Source organism: Dendropsophus ebraccatus, chromosome 5 (genome assembly GCF_027789765.1).
Source record: "Dendropsophus ebraccatus isolate aDenEbr1 chromosome 5, aDenEbr1.pat, whole genome shotgun sequence".
Lineage (NCBI taxonomy): Eukaryota > Metazoa > Chordata > Amphibia > Anura > Hylidae > Dendropsophus > Dendropsophus ebraccatus.
The window spans coordinates 2,771,820-2,787,768 of NC_091458.1; the positions used below are offsets into that span (position 1 = coordinate 2,771,820).

Below are 15,949 nucleotides of genomic sequence, written 5' to 3' on the forward strand. Positions count from 1 at the left end.
GAGAGCCGGATGTGTCGGGGCAGTGAGGGCCGGATGTGTCGGGGCAGTGAGAGGCGGATGTGTCGGGGGCAGTGAGAGCCGGATGTGTGGGGGCAGTGAGGGCCGGATGTGTCGGGGCAGTGAGAGGCGGATGTGTCGGGGCAGTGAGAGGCGGATGCGTCTGACCAAATAACACACACACACAATGATGGTTAGCGGTGGGTGCTGTTTGCAGGGGTAGCATGCCTGGATGCACTAATGATGAAAGTTAAGTAGAAGCAAACCTTTCGGTCTAGTGCGATTCGCTCATCACTAAATGACGTATTTTACCCTCTTAATTTTTTTCCTGCCATTCTTGGAACCAAATTTTCTTCCCTAAGTTGTTCCATGTATCCAGTTTCCTCATGTGGATGGTAATTCCAGCTTCCCCTCACCTGTATAGGTGTCAAATTAATGCGAACATCTCCCGTTGACTTTAATGGGGCTCACTCGTTGTGAGGCAAAGACTGACAAGACCTTAGAAATTCTATTGGCTGCTATATTTCAGCTATTTGCATATGTGCTGTGATTAGCTGTTAGTGGTTAGAGTGTAACCATTATTTCCAATGGACCATTATTTTCTATGGGAAATTCGGGGTCTTTAAACGGAAATTTCTTAAAAACGACAAATCAGATTGGAATCAAAAATCGATAGCACACCTGTCACTGCCGAGGGCTTCGTAACGCAGTTTGAGCAGTGGCTGTGTGAAAAGCGGTTCAGGAGGAGGAGGAGGAGGAGGAAGAAGAGGTTTTTCTAGCACTAAAATAACCCTTTGGTTACCTGCAGCTGTGCAAAACATAAGTACAATTACATATAACAGTGACATCTTATGGTAAAACTTTAGGTACTGCTTCATTACCACAGTTTACTTTGAGTACAGACTTTTGCGAAGGGTGCAACAATAAGCAACACCCATGGTGGGACACCACACCAGTACTCATTGATGGGCGCTGCATTGTTCTCTTATGTAGATATAATTTGGGGTGCTTATAAAATTTATAAGTGTAGCAGGCCAGAGTAATCCCCATCCACACCATACCCGGGGTGTAACATAGCCTAGGCCAGACTATACCCCGGGATGTAACATAGCCAAGGCCAGAATATACCCCAGGGTGTAACATAGCCTAGGCCAGACTATACTCCGGGGTGTAACATAGCCTAGGCCAGACTATACCCCGGGATGTAACATAGCCAAGGCCAGACTATACCCCGGGATGTAACATAGCCTAGGCCAGACTATATCCCGGGTTGTAACATAGCCTAGGCCAGACTATACCCCGGGGTGTAACATAGCCTAGGCCAGACTATACCCGGGGGTGTAACATAGCCTAGGCCAGACTATACCCCGGGGTGTAACATAGCCTAGGCCAGACTATATCCCGGGTTGTAACATAGCCTAGGCCAGACTATACCCCGGGGTGTAACATAGCTTAGGCCAGACTATACTCCGGGGTGTAACATAGCTTAGGCCAGACTATACTCCGGGGTGTAACATAGCCTAGGCCAGAGTACACCCCGGGGTGTAACATAGCCTAGGCCAGAGTATACCCCAGGGTGTAACATAGCCTAGGCCAGAGTATACCCCGGGGTGTAACATAGCCTAGGCCAGACTATACCCCGGGGTGTAACATAGCCTAGGCCAGACTATACCCCGGGGGTGTAACATAGCCTAGGCCAGACTATATCCCCCGGGGTGTAACATAGCCTAGGCCAGACTATACCCCGGGGGTGTAACATAGCCTAGGCCAAACTATATCCAGGGGTGTAACATAGCCTAGGCCAGACTATACCCCGGGGTGTAACATAGCCTAGGCCAGACTATACCCCGGGGTGTAACATAGCGTAGGCCAGACTATACCCCGGGGTGTAACATAGCCTAGACCAAACTATACCCCGGGATGTAACATAGCCTAGGCCAGACTATACTCCGGGGTGTAACATAGCTTAGGCCAGACTATACTCCGGGGTGTAACATAGCCTAGGCCAGAGTACACCCCGGGGTGTAACATAGCCTAGGCCAGAGTATACCCCGGGGTGTAACATAGCCTAGGCCAGAGTATACCCCGGGTGTAACCTAGCCTAGGCCAGAGTATACCCCGGGGTGTAACATAGCCTAGGCCAGAGTATACCCCGGGGGCAGTGGCGGATTAAATGTACCCTGGGCCCCGGGCTGTCCCCCCTACCTGGGCCCCCCCCCCTCCTTCCACTTCGTACACAACCGACCCCAGCTGAAAAACAACTCCCATCATGAACTGCCAGCAGGCTATGATGAGGTTGTAGTGCCGTAACCTGGAGGGACAGAAGACTGCAAAACTACAACTCCCATCATGAGCTGCCAGTAGAGATGATGGAGATTGTAGTGCTGCAATCTGGAGAGACAGAGACTGCATAACTACAACTCCCATCATGAAGTGTTACCAGGGCATGATGGAGGTTGTAGTTCTAGGGATAACCTGTCAATGTTTCTGCTCTTCTCTGGGGCTTACATCTACACATATAATGTACATACATACACCATATACATACATTGTATACACATATACTGTGCATGCATACAGTTACATCATTTACACCCATACTGTACATGCATATACATACATTATATACACCCATACTGTACATGCATATACATACATCATATACACACACACTACATGCATACATCATATACACCCACACTGTACATGTGTACATACATCCTTTAAACACACATAGTACATTTACTGAGCACATTACACACGGAAACACACTTTATACACATACACTTCCACACTGCATGTTTACATCCACAGTTCTCATACACAGAGACAGGCGCGTGTGTGCACACACACACACACACACACACACACAATATACAGCCTGACCCAGTGTAACAGACACCACACACACACACACACACACACACAATATACAGCCTGACCCAGTGTAACAGACACCACACACACACACACACACACACACACAATATACAGCCTGACCCAGTGTAACAGACACCACACACACAGTATACAGCCTGACCCAGTGTAACAGACACCACACACACACACACACAATATACAGCCTGACCCAGTGTAACACCACACACACACACACACACACACACACAATATACAGCCTGACCCAGTGTAACACCACACACACACACACACACACACACACACAATATACAGCCTGACCCAGTGTAACAGACACACAATATACAGCCTGACCCAGTGTAACAGACACACACAATATACAGCCTGACCCAGTGTAACACCACACACAGTATACAGCCTGACCCAGTGTAACAGACACCACACACACACACAATATACAGCCTGACCCAGTGTAACAGACACCACACACACACACACACAGTATACAGCCTGACCCAGTGTAACAGACACCACACACACAGTATACAGCCTGACCCAGTGTAACAGACACCACACACACAGTATACAGCCTGACCCAGTGTAACAGACACCACACACACAGTATACAGCCTGACCCAGTGTAACACCACACACACACACACACACACACACAATATACAGCCTGACCCAGTGTAACAGACACCACACACACACACACACACACACACAATATACAGCCTGACCCAGTGTAACAGACACCACACACACAGTATACAGCCTGACCCAGTGTAACAGACACCACACACACACACACACAATATACAGCCTGACCCAGTGTAACACCACACACACACACACACACACACACACACACACACACACAATATACAGCCTGACCCAGTGTAACACCACACACACACACACACACACACACACACACAATATACAGCCTGACCCAGTGTAACAGACACACAATATACAGCCTGACCCAGTGTAACAGACACACACAATATACAGCCTGACCCAGTGTAACACCACACACAGTATACAGCCTGACCCAGTGTAACAGACACCACACACACACACACACAATATACAGCCTGACCCAGTGTAACAGACACCACACACACACACACACACACACACACACAGTATACAGCCTGACCCAGTGTAACAGACACCACACACACAATATACAGCCTGACCCAGTGTAACAGACACCACACACACAGTATACAGCCTGACCCAGTGTAACAGACACCACACACACAGTATACAGCCTGACCCAGTGTAACACCACACACACACACACACACACACACACACACACACACACACAATATACAGCCTGACCCAGTGTAACAGACACACACAATATACAGCCTGACCCAGTGTAACAGACACACACAATATACAGCCTGACCCAGTGTAACACCACACACAGTATACAGCCTGACCCAGTGTAACAGACACCACACACACACACACACACACACACACACACACAGTATACAGCCTGACCCAGTGTAACAGACACCACACACACACACACACACACACAATATACAGCCTGACCCAGTGTAACAGACACCACACACACAGTATACAGCCTGACCCAGTGTAACAGACACCACACACACACACACACACACACACACACAGTATACAGCCTGACCCAGTGTAACAGACACCACACACACACACACACACACACACACACACACACACACACACACACACAGTATACAGCCTGACCCAGTGTAACAGACACCACACACACAGTATACAGCCTGACCCAGTGTAACACCACACACAGTATACAGCCTGACCCAGTGTAACACCACACACACACAGTATACAGCCTGACCCAGTGTAACAGACACCACACACAGTATACAGCCTGACCCAGTGTAACAGACACCACACACAGTATACAGCCTGACCCAGTGTAACACCACACACACAGTATACAGCCTGACCCAGTGTAACAGACACCACACACAGTATACAGCCTGACCCAGTGTAACAGACACCACACACACACACACACACACACACACACACACTTACTTATTATGAAGAAGCTCCTGGTTGTCAGCAGACAGCAGCTCCATGCCTCCCTCCTCCATCTTCCTCCTGGTCCCGGCACCGGGTTCTTCCGTCCCTCCTCCTCCTCCCATGCACCGACAGCAGAGGAGAGCAGATGGGGGAGGAAACAGGGCCCCAGACTGCTGGCTGCGGTGGTGCTCACTTCCTGCAGCATCACCAGCTTCCTCTGACGGCTGCGCTGCGTCCCGCCCACCTGGAGCAGCTCTCCTGTCCTAAGTGAGGCTAAGTGCTGCGACGGGGGGGGGGGAGTTATGGGGGGTGGGGCTGCGGACTACAGGGACAGCGCGCCACAGCAGCACATCACTCAGGGGCCCACTGGGCCCCGAAAGTGATGTGCTGCCGTGTAACCTCATGCATAGTAATAATGCATTATGCGGCTGCCCATATTATAAGCCGCCACTGCCCGGGGGTGTAACATAGCTTAGGCCAGAGTATACCCCGGGGTGTAACATAGCCTAGGCCAGACTATACCCCGGGGTGTAACATAGCCTAGGCCAGACTATACCCCGGGGTGTAACATAGCCTAGGCCAGACTATACCCCGGGGTGTAACATAGTCTAGGCCAAACTATACCCCGGGATGTAACATAGCCTAGGCCAGAGTATACCCCGGGGTGTAACATAGCCTAGGCCAGACTATACCCCGGGGTGTAACATAGCCTAGGCCAAACTATACCCCGGGGTGTAACATAGCCTAGGCCAAACTATACCCCGGGGTGTAACATAGCCTAGGCCAGACTATACCCCGGGGTGTAACACAGCCCAGGCCAGACTATACCCCGGGGTGTAACATAGCCTAGGCCAGAGTATACCCCGGGGTGTAACATAGCCCAGGCCAAACTATACCCCGGGATGTAACATAGCCTAGGCCAAACTATACCCCGGGGTGTAACATAGCCTAGGCCAGAGTATACCCCGGGGTGTAACATAGCTTAGGCCAGAGTATACCCCGGGGTGTAACATAGCCTAGGCCAGACTATACCCCGGGGTGTAACATAGCCTAGGCCAAACTATACCCCGGGGTGTAACATAGCCTAGGCCAAACTATACCCCGGGGTGTAACATAGCCTAGGCCAAACTATACCCCGGGGTGTAACATAGCCTAGGCCAAACTATACCCCGGGGTGTAACATAGCCTAGGCCAGAGTATACCCCGGGGTGTAACATAGCCTAGGCCAGACTATACCCCGGGGTGTAACATAGCCTAGGCCAAACTATACCCCGGGGTGTAACATAGCCTAGGCCAAACTATACCCCGGGGTGTAACATAGCCTAGGCCAGACTATACCCCGGGGTGTAACACAGCCCAGGCCAGACTATACCCCGGGGTGTAACATAGCCTAGGCCAGAGTATACCCCGGGGTGTAACATAGCCCAGGCCAAACTATACCCCGGGATGTAACATAGCCTAGGCCAAACTATACCCCGGGGTGTAACATAGCCTAGGCCAAACTATACCCCGGGGTGTAACATAGCTTAGGCCAGAGTATACCCCGGGGTGTAACATAGCCTAGGCCAGACTATACTCCGGGGTGTAACATAGCCTAGGCCAAACTATACCCCGGGGTGTAACATAGCCTAGGCCAAACTATACCCCGGGGTGTAACATAGCCTAGGCCAGACTATACCCCGGGTTGTAACATAGCCTAGGCCAGACTATACCGCGGGGTGTAACATAGCCTAGGCCAGAGTATACCCCGGGGTGTAACATAGCCCAGGCCAAACTATACCCCGGGATGTAACATAGCCTAGGCCAAACTATACCCCGGGGTGTAACATAGCCTAGGCCAAACTATACCCCGGGGTGTAACATAGCTTAGGCCAGAGTATACCCCGGGGTGTAACATAGCCTAGGCCAGACTATACTCCGGGGTGTAACATAGCTTAGGCCAGACTATACTCCGGGGTGTAACATAGCCTAGGCCAGACTATACCCCGGGGTGTAACATAGCCTAGGCCAAACTATACCCCGGGGTGTAACATAGCCTAGGCCAGAGTACACCCCGGGGTGTAACATAGACTAGGCCAGACTATACCCCGGGGTGTAACATAGCCCAGGCCAGACTACACCCCACATTGCACTGACAGTAGATGGCGCTGTCCCATCAGCTTACATTATACTGACAGTAGGTGGCGCTGTCCCATCAGCTTACATTATACTGACAGTAGGTGGCGCTGTCCCATCAGCTTACATTGTACTGACAGTAGGTGGCGCTGTCCCATCAGCTTACATTGTACTGACAGTAGGTGGCGCTGTCCCATCAGCTTACATTATACTGACAGTAGGTGGCGCTGTCCCATCAGCTTACATTGTACTGACAGTAGGTGGCGCTGTCCCATCAGCTTACATTATACTGACAGTAGGTGGCGCTGTCCCATCACATTACATTATACTGACAGTAGGTGGCGCTGTCCCATCACATTACATTATACTGACAGTAGGTGGTGCTGTCCCATCAGCTTACATTATACTGACAGTAGGTGGCGCTGTCCCATCAGCTTACATTATACTGACAGTAGGTGGCGCTGTCCCATCAGCTTACATTATACTGACAGTAGGTGGTGCTGTCCCATCAGCTTACATTATACTGACAGTAGGTGGCGCTGTCCCATCAGCTTACATTATACTGACAGTAGGTGGCGCTGTCCCATCAGCTTACATTATACTGACAGTAGGTGGCGCTGTCCCATCAGCTTACATTATACTGACAGTAGGTGGCGCTGTCCCATCAGCTTACATTATACTGACAGTAGGTGGCGCTGTCCCATCACATTACATTATACTGACAGTAGGTGGCGCTGTCCCATCAGCTTACATTATACTGACAGTAGGTGGCGCTGTCCCATCAGCTTACATTGTACTGACAGTAGGTGGCGCTGTCCCATCAGCTTACATTATACTGACAGTAGGTGGCGCTGTCCCATCAGCTTACATTGTACTGACAGTAGGTGGCGCTGTCCCATCAGCTTACATTGTACTGACAGTAGGTGGCGCTGTCCCATCAGCTTACATTATACTGACAGTAGGTGGCGCTGTCCCATCAGCTTACATTATACTGACAGTAGGTGGCGCTGTCCCATCATCTTACATTATACTGACAGTAGGTGGCGCTGTCCCATCAGCTTACATTGTACTGACAGTAGGTGGCGCTGTCCCATCACTGCATCATCTGTACAATGTTTTTGAGCAGGAGGTGGTTTTTCATGGGCTGCGCAAAATTTTACAGTTGTTGTGTAAAAATGATCATTAGATGCAAGAGCCCTGATACATCTTACACAATTTATTCCACAATTTATGCCTAAGGCCAGGGTCACACAGAGTTTTCAAAGTCTTTTTTTTTCTGTTGCAAAAAAAGGATGAAAAAAACAAAAGATCAAAACACATTGTTTTTAGGTGTACACAAAAAAGCGGTCAACAACTTTAAGGCTTTGTTCACCCTACGTAAAAATATGGCCGTTGTTGCCATCGATAACAATGGCCGTACTTTGTGCGGTGTGGACATAGTGTTATCTTCTGTGGGATCCCGACCAGAGCGTATACACATTGCATACGCTCCGGCCAGGATCCCGTACGGGGCCATAAATAACTGACATGTCAGTTTTCTGCGGCCGCATTTCAATGAATTACGGCCGTAGGAAACCCTGTCAGTTCACACAATGAAGCGAGCAGCTGCACCCGCTTGCTTCATTGTGTGCTGTGGAAGGTTCTGATGCCGGCGCGTGTAGATGCGACCGCATCAGAATCCTGCAGCCAAAAGATCATCTGGCCGGTACTGCAGTACCGGCCAGGATGATCCATGCAGAGACCGGCCGTTCCGTGACCGGGCCGGGGTCACGGAATGGCCGGTCTCTCACCTTGTGTGAACATAGCCTTAATGTGTGTGATAAAAGACACTGATGCATTTTGTTCCATTTTTTTATTATTGAAGGAAACGGAAAAACTGATCAAAACGGAGGCACAGAAACGCTTAGGAACGCGGCCTAAAACAGCTCGGTCAGTGATGTGGGTTGTGGTGACGCCAGTGCCAGTGCAGCACACAGGTGGGAGCTTCTTACCTGTTTTCTGTACGGCCGGTTTGTACTGGTCCCAAATGATCACAAAGGAAAAATGTCCAGAACCCGAATAATCTATGCCAGGAAACATTCTATTGGCCAAATAATACAAACACATATCAATCCTATATATGATATAATGATATATAGGATATCACTAGGTGGCAGCAGCAGCAGATGTAACTGTGTGCAGTGTTATCCATCTATCACTAGGTGGCAGCAGCAGATGTAACTGTGTGCAGTGTTATCCATCTATCACTAGGTGGCAGCAGATGTAACTGTGTGCAGTGTTATCCATCTATCACTAGGTGGCAGCAGCAGATGTAACTGTGTGCAGTGTTACCCATCTATCACTAGGTGGCAGCAGCAGATGTAACTGTGTGCAGTGTTATCCATCTATCACTAGGTGGCAGCAGCAGCAGATGTAACTGTGTGCAGTGTTATCCATCTATCACTAGGTGGCAGCAGATGTAACTGTGTGCAGTGTTATCCATCTATCACTAGGTGGCAGCAGATGTAACTGTGTGCAGTGTTATCCATCTATCACTAGGTGGCAGCAGATGTAACTGTGTGCAGTGTTATCCATCTATCACTAGGTGGCAGCAGATGTAACTGTGTGCAGTGTTATCCATCTATCACTAGGTGGCAGCAGATGTAACTGTGCGCAGTGTTATCCATCTATCACTAGGTGGCAGCAGATGTAACTGTGTGCAGTGTTATCCATCTATCACTAGGTGGCAGCAGCAGATGTAACTGTGTGCAGTGTTATCCATCTATCACTAGGTGGCAGCAGCAGATGTAACTGTGCGCAGTGTTATCCATCTATCACTAGGTGGCAGCAGCAGATGTAACTGTGTGCAGTGTTATCCATCTATCACTAGGTGGCAGCAGATGTAACTGTGTGCAGTGTTACCCATCTATCACTAGGTGGCAGCAGATGTAACTGTGCGCAGTGTTATCCATCTATCACTAGGTGGCAGCAGCAGATGTAACTGTGTGCAGTGTTATCCATCTATCACTAGGTGGCAGCAGATGTAACTGTGTGCAGTGTTATCCATCTATCACTAGGTGGCAGCAGCAGATGTAACTGTGTGCAGTGTTACCCATCTATCACTAGGTGGCAGCAGATGTAACTGTGCGCAGTGTTATCCATCTATCACTAGGTGGCAGCAGCAGATGTAACTGTGTGCAGTGTTATCCATCTATCACTAGGTGGCAGCAGATGTAACTGTGCGCAGTGTTATCCATCTATCACTAGGTGGCAGCAGATGTAACTGTGTGCAGTGTTATCCATCTATCACTAGGTGGCAGCAGCAGATGTAACTGTGTGCAGTGTTATCCATCTATCACTAGGTGGCAGCAGCAGCAGATGTAACTGTGTGCAGTGTTATCCATCTATCACTAGGTGGCAGCAGCAGCAGATGTAACTGTGTGCAGTGTTATCCATCTATCACTAGGTGGCAGCAGCAGCAGATGTAACTGTGTGCAGTGTTATCCATCTATCACTAGGTGGCAGCAGCAGCAGATGTAACTGTGTGCAGTGTTATCCATCTATCACTAGGTGGCAGCAGCAGCAGATGTAACTGTGCGCAGTGTTATCCATCTATCACTAGGTGGCAGCAGCAGCAGATGTAACTGTGCGCAGTGTTATCCATCTATCACTAGGTGGCAGCAGATGTAACTGTGCGCAGTGTTATCCATCTATCACTAGGTGGCAGCAGATGTAACTGTGTGCAGTGTTATCCATCTATCACTAGGTGGCAGCAGCAGATGTAACTGTGTGCAGTGTTATCCATCTATCACTAGGTGGCAGCAGCAGATGTAACTGTGTGCAGTGTTATCCATCTATCACTAGGTGGCAGCAGATGTAACTGTGTGCAGTGTTATCCATCTATCACTAGGTGGCAGCAGATGTAACTGTGTGCAGTGTTATCCATCTATCACTAGGTGGCAGCAGATGTAACTGTGTGCAGTGTTATCCATCTATCACTAGGTGGCAGCAGCAGCAGATGTAACTGTGCGCAGTGTTATCCATCTATCACTAGGTGGCAGCAGATGTAACTGTGCGCAGTGTTATCCATCTATCACTAGGTGGCAGCAGCAGCAGATATAACTGTGTGCAGTGTTATCCATCTATCACTAGGTGGCAGCAGCAGCAGATGTAACTGTGCGCAGTGTTATCCATCTATCACTAGGTGGCAGCAGCAGCAGATGTAACTGTGCGCAGTGTTATCCATCTATCACTAGGTGGCAGCAGCAGATGTAACTGTGTGCAGTGTTATCCATCTATCACTAGGTGGCAGCAGATGTAACTGTGCGCAGTGTTATCCATCTATCACTAGGTGGCAGCAGCAGCAGATGTAACTGTGCGCAGTGTTATCCATCTATCACTAGGTGGCAGCAGATGTAACTGTGTGCAGTGTTATCCATCTATCACTAGGTGGCAGCAGCAGCAGATGTAACTGTGTGCAGTGTTATCCATCTATCACTAGGTGGCAGCAGATGTAACTGTGTGCAGTGTTATCCATCTATCACTAGGTGGCAGCAGCAGCAGATGTAACTGTGTGCAGTGTTATCCATCTATCACTAGGTGGCAGCAGCAGCAGATGTAACTGTGTGCAGTGTTATCCATCTATCACTAGGTGGCAGCAGATGTAACTGTGTGCAGTGTTATCCATCTATCACTAGGTGGCAGCAGATGTAACTGTGTGCAGTGTTATCCATCTATCACTAGGTGGCAGCAGATGTAACTGTGTGCAGTGTAATCCATCTATCACTAGGTGGCAGCAGCAGATGTAACTGTGTGCAGTGTTATCCATCTATCACTAGGTGGCAGCAGATGTAACTGTGCGCAGTGTTATCCATCTATCACTAGGTGGCAGCAGCAGCAAATGTAACTGTGTGCAGTGTTATCCATCTATCACTAGGTGGCAGCAGATGTAACTGTGCGCAGTGTTATCCATCTATCACTAGGTGGCAGCAGCAGATGTAACTGTGTGCAGTGTTATCCATCTATCACTAGGTGGCAGCAGATGTAACTGTGCGCAGTATTATCCATCTATCACTAGGTGGCAGCAGCAGATGTAACTGTGTGCAGTGTTATCCATCTATCACTAGGTGGCAGCAGCAGCAGATGTAACTGTGCGCAGTGTTATCCATCTATCACTAGGTGGCAGCAGCAGCAGATGTAACTGTGTGCAGTGTTATCCATCTATCACTAGGTGGCAGCAGATGTAACTGTGTGCAGTGTTATCCATCTATCACTAGGTGGCAGCAGATGTAACTGTGTGCAGTGTTATCCATCTATCACTAGGTGGCAGCAGATGTAACAGTGTGCAGTGTTATCCATCTATCACTAGGTGGCAGCAGCAGATGTAACTGTGTGCAGTGTTATCCATCTATCACTAGGTGGCAGCGGCAGATGTAACTGTGTGCAGTGTTATCCATCTATCACTAGTGGGCAGCAGCAGATGTAACTGTGTGCAGTGTTATCCATCTATCACTAGGTGCAGCAGCAGATGTAACTGTGCGCAGTGTTATCCATCTATCACTAGGTGGCAGCAGCAGATGTAACTGTGTGCAGTGTTATCCATCTATCACTAGGTGGCAGCAGATGTAACTGTGTGCAGTGTTATCCATCTATCACTAGGTGGCAGCAGATGTAACTGTGTGCAGTGTTATCCATCTATCACTAGGTGGCAGCAGATGTAACAGTGTGCAGTGTTATCCATCTATCACTAGGTGGCAGCAGCAGATGTAACTGTGTGCAGTGTTATCCATCTATCACTAGGTGGCAGCAGATGTAACTGTGTGCAGTGTTATCCATCTATCACTAGGTGGCAGCAGCAGCAGATGTAACTGTGTGCAGTGTTATCCATCTATCACTAGGTGGCAGCAGATGTAACTGTGTGCAGTGTTATCCATCTATCACTAGGTGGCAGCAGATGTAACTGTGTGCAGTGTTATCCATCTATCACTAGGTGGCAGCAGCAGATGTAACTGTGTGCAGTGTTATCCATCTATCACTAGGTGGCAGCAGCAGCAGATGTAACTGTGTGCAGTGTTATCCATCTATCACTAGGTGGCAGCAGCAGATGTAACTGTGTGCAGTGTTATCCATCTATCACTAGGTGGCAGCAGCAGATGTAACTGTGCGCAGTGTTATCCATCTATCACTAGGTGGCAGCAGATGTAACTGTGTGCAGTGTTATCCATCTATCACTAGGTGGCAGCAGCAGATGTAACTGTGTGCAGTGTTATCCATCTATCACTAGGTGGCAGCAGCAGCAGATGTAACTGTGTGCAGTGTTATCCATCTATCACTAGGTGGCAGCAGCAGATGTAACTGTGTGCAGTGTTATCCATCTATCACTAGGTGGCAGCAGATGTAACTGTGCGCAGTGTTATCCATCTATCACTAGGTGGCAGCAGATGTAACTGTGTGCAGTCTTATCCATCTATCACTAGGTGGCAGCAGATGTAACTGTGTGCAGTGTTATCCATCTATCACTAGGTGGCAGCAGCAGATGTAACTGTGTGCAGTGTTATCCATCTATCACTAGGTGGCAGCAGATGTAACTGTGCGCAGTGTTATCCATCTATCACTAGGTGGCAGCAGATGTAACTGTGTGCAGTCTTATCCATCTATCACTAGGTGGCAGCAGATGTAACTGTGTGCAGTGTTATCCATCTATCACTAGGTGGCAGCAGATGTAACTGTGCGCAGTGTTATCCATCTATCACTAGGTGGCAGCAGCAGCAGATGTAACTGTGCGCAGTGTTATCCATCTATCACTAGGTGGCAGCAGCAGCAGATGTAACTGTGTGCAGTGTTATCCATCTATCACTAGGTGCAGCAGCAGCAGATGTAACTGTGTGCAGTGTTATCCATCTATCACTAGGTGGCAGCAGCAGATGTAACTGTGGCAGTGTTATCCATCTATCACTAGGTGGCAGCAGCAGATGTAACTGTGTGCAGTGTTATCCATCTATCACTAGGTGGCAGCAGCAGATGTAACTGTGTGCAGTGTTATCCATCTATCACTAGGTGGCAGCAGCAGGCAGATGTAACTGTGTGCAGTGTTATCCATCTATCACTAGGTGGGCAGCAGCAGATGTAACTGTGTGCAGTGTTATCCATCTATCACTAGGTGGCAGCAGATGTAACTGTGCGCAGTGTTATCCATCTATCACTAGGTGGCAGCAGATGTAACTGTGTGCAGTCTTATCCATCTATCACTAGGTGGCAGCAGATGTAACTGTGTGCAGTGTTATCCATCTATCACTAGGTGGCAGCAGATGTAACTGTGCGCAGTGTTATCCATCTATCACTAGGTGGCAGCAGCAGCAGATGTAACTGTGCGCAGTGTTATCCATCTATCACTAGGTGGCAGCAGCAGCAGATGTAACTGTGTGCAGTGTTATCCATCTATCACTAGGTGGCAGCAGCAGCAGATGTAACTGTGTGCAGTGTTATCCATCTATCACTAGGTGGCAGCAGCAGATGTAACTGTGTGCAGTGTTATCCATCTATCACTAGGTGGCAGCAGCAGATGTAACTGTGTGCAGTGTTATCCATCTATCACTAGGTGGCAGCAGCAGATGTAACTGTGTGCAGTGTTATCCATCTATCACTAGGTGGCAGCAGCAGCAGATGTAACTGTGTGCAGTGTTATCCATCTATCACTAGGTGGCAGCAGATGTAACTGTGTGCAGTGTTATCCATCTATCACTAGGTGGCAGCAGATGTAACTGTGTGCAGTGTTATCCATCTATCACTAGGTGGCAGCAGCAGATGTAACTGTGCGCAGTGTTATCCATCTATCACTAGGTGGCAGCAGATGTAACTGTGCGCAGTGTTATCCATCTATCACTAGGTGGCAGCAGATGTAACTGTGTGCAGTGTTATCCATCTATCACTAGGTGGCAGCAGCAGCAGATGTAACTGTGTGCAGTGTTATCCATCTATCACTAGGTGGCAGCAGCAGATGTAACTGTGTGCAGTGTTATCCATCTATCACTAGGTGGCAGCAGATGTAACTGTGTGCAGTGTTATCCATCTATCACTAGGTGGCAGCAGATGTAACTGTGCGCAGTGTTATCCATCTATCACTAGGTGGCAGCAGATGTAACTGTGTGCAGTGTTATCCATCTATCACTAGGTGGCAGCAGCAGCAGATGTAACTGTGTGCAGTGTTATCCATCTATCACTAGGTGGCAGCAGATGTAACTGTGCGCAGTGTTATCCATCTATCACTAGGTGGCAGCAGATGTAACTGTGCGCAGTGTTATCCATCTATCACTAGGTGGCAGCAGATGTAACTGTGTGCAGTGTTATCCATCTATCACTAGGTGGCAGCAGATGTAACTGTGCGCAGTGTTATCCATCTATCACTAGGTGGCAGCAGATGTAACTGTGTGCAGTGTTATCCATCTATCACTAGGTGGCAGCAGCAGCAGATGTAACTGTGTGCAGTGTTATCCATCTATCACTAGGTGGCAGCAGATGTAACTGTGTGCAGTGTTATCCATCTATCACTAGGTGGCAGCAGATGTAACTGTGTGCAGTGTTATCCATCTATCACTAGGTGACAGCAGCAGCAGATGTAACTGTGCGCAGTGTTATCCATCTATCACTAGGTGGCAGCAGCAGATGTAACTGTGTGCAGTGTTATCCATCTATCACTAGGTGGCAGCAGATGTAACTGTGTGCAGTGTTATCCATCTATCACTAGGTGGCAGCGGCAGATGTAACTGTGTGCAGTGTTATCCATCTATCACTAGGTGGCAGCAGCAGATGTAACTGTGTGCAGTGTTATCCATCTATCACTAGGTGGCAGCGGCAGATGTAACTGTGTGCAGTGTTATCCATCTATCACTAGGTGGCAGCGGCAGATGTAACTGTGTGCAGTGTT

The 15,949-nt window shown here is 48.8% G+C and overlaps 1 protein-coding gene across 1 annotated transcript in view; it reads right to left on the reverse strand.

The window, feature by feature from the left end:
* Positions 1 to 5,137, reverse strand: part of LOC138793315 (olfactory receptor 56A4-like) — a 35,371-nt gene extending 30,234 nt beyond the window's left edge. The window contains exon 1 of the mRNA XM_069971838.1: positions 4,945 to 5,137. Within this exon, the coding sequence (XP_069827939.1) occupies positions 4,945 to 5,137 (193 nt within the window). The remainder of the gene's footprint in view (positions 1 to 4,944) is intronic.
* Between the last annotated feature and the right edge of the window lie 10,812 nt (positions 5,138 to 15,949).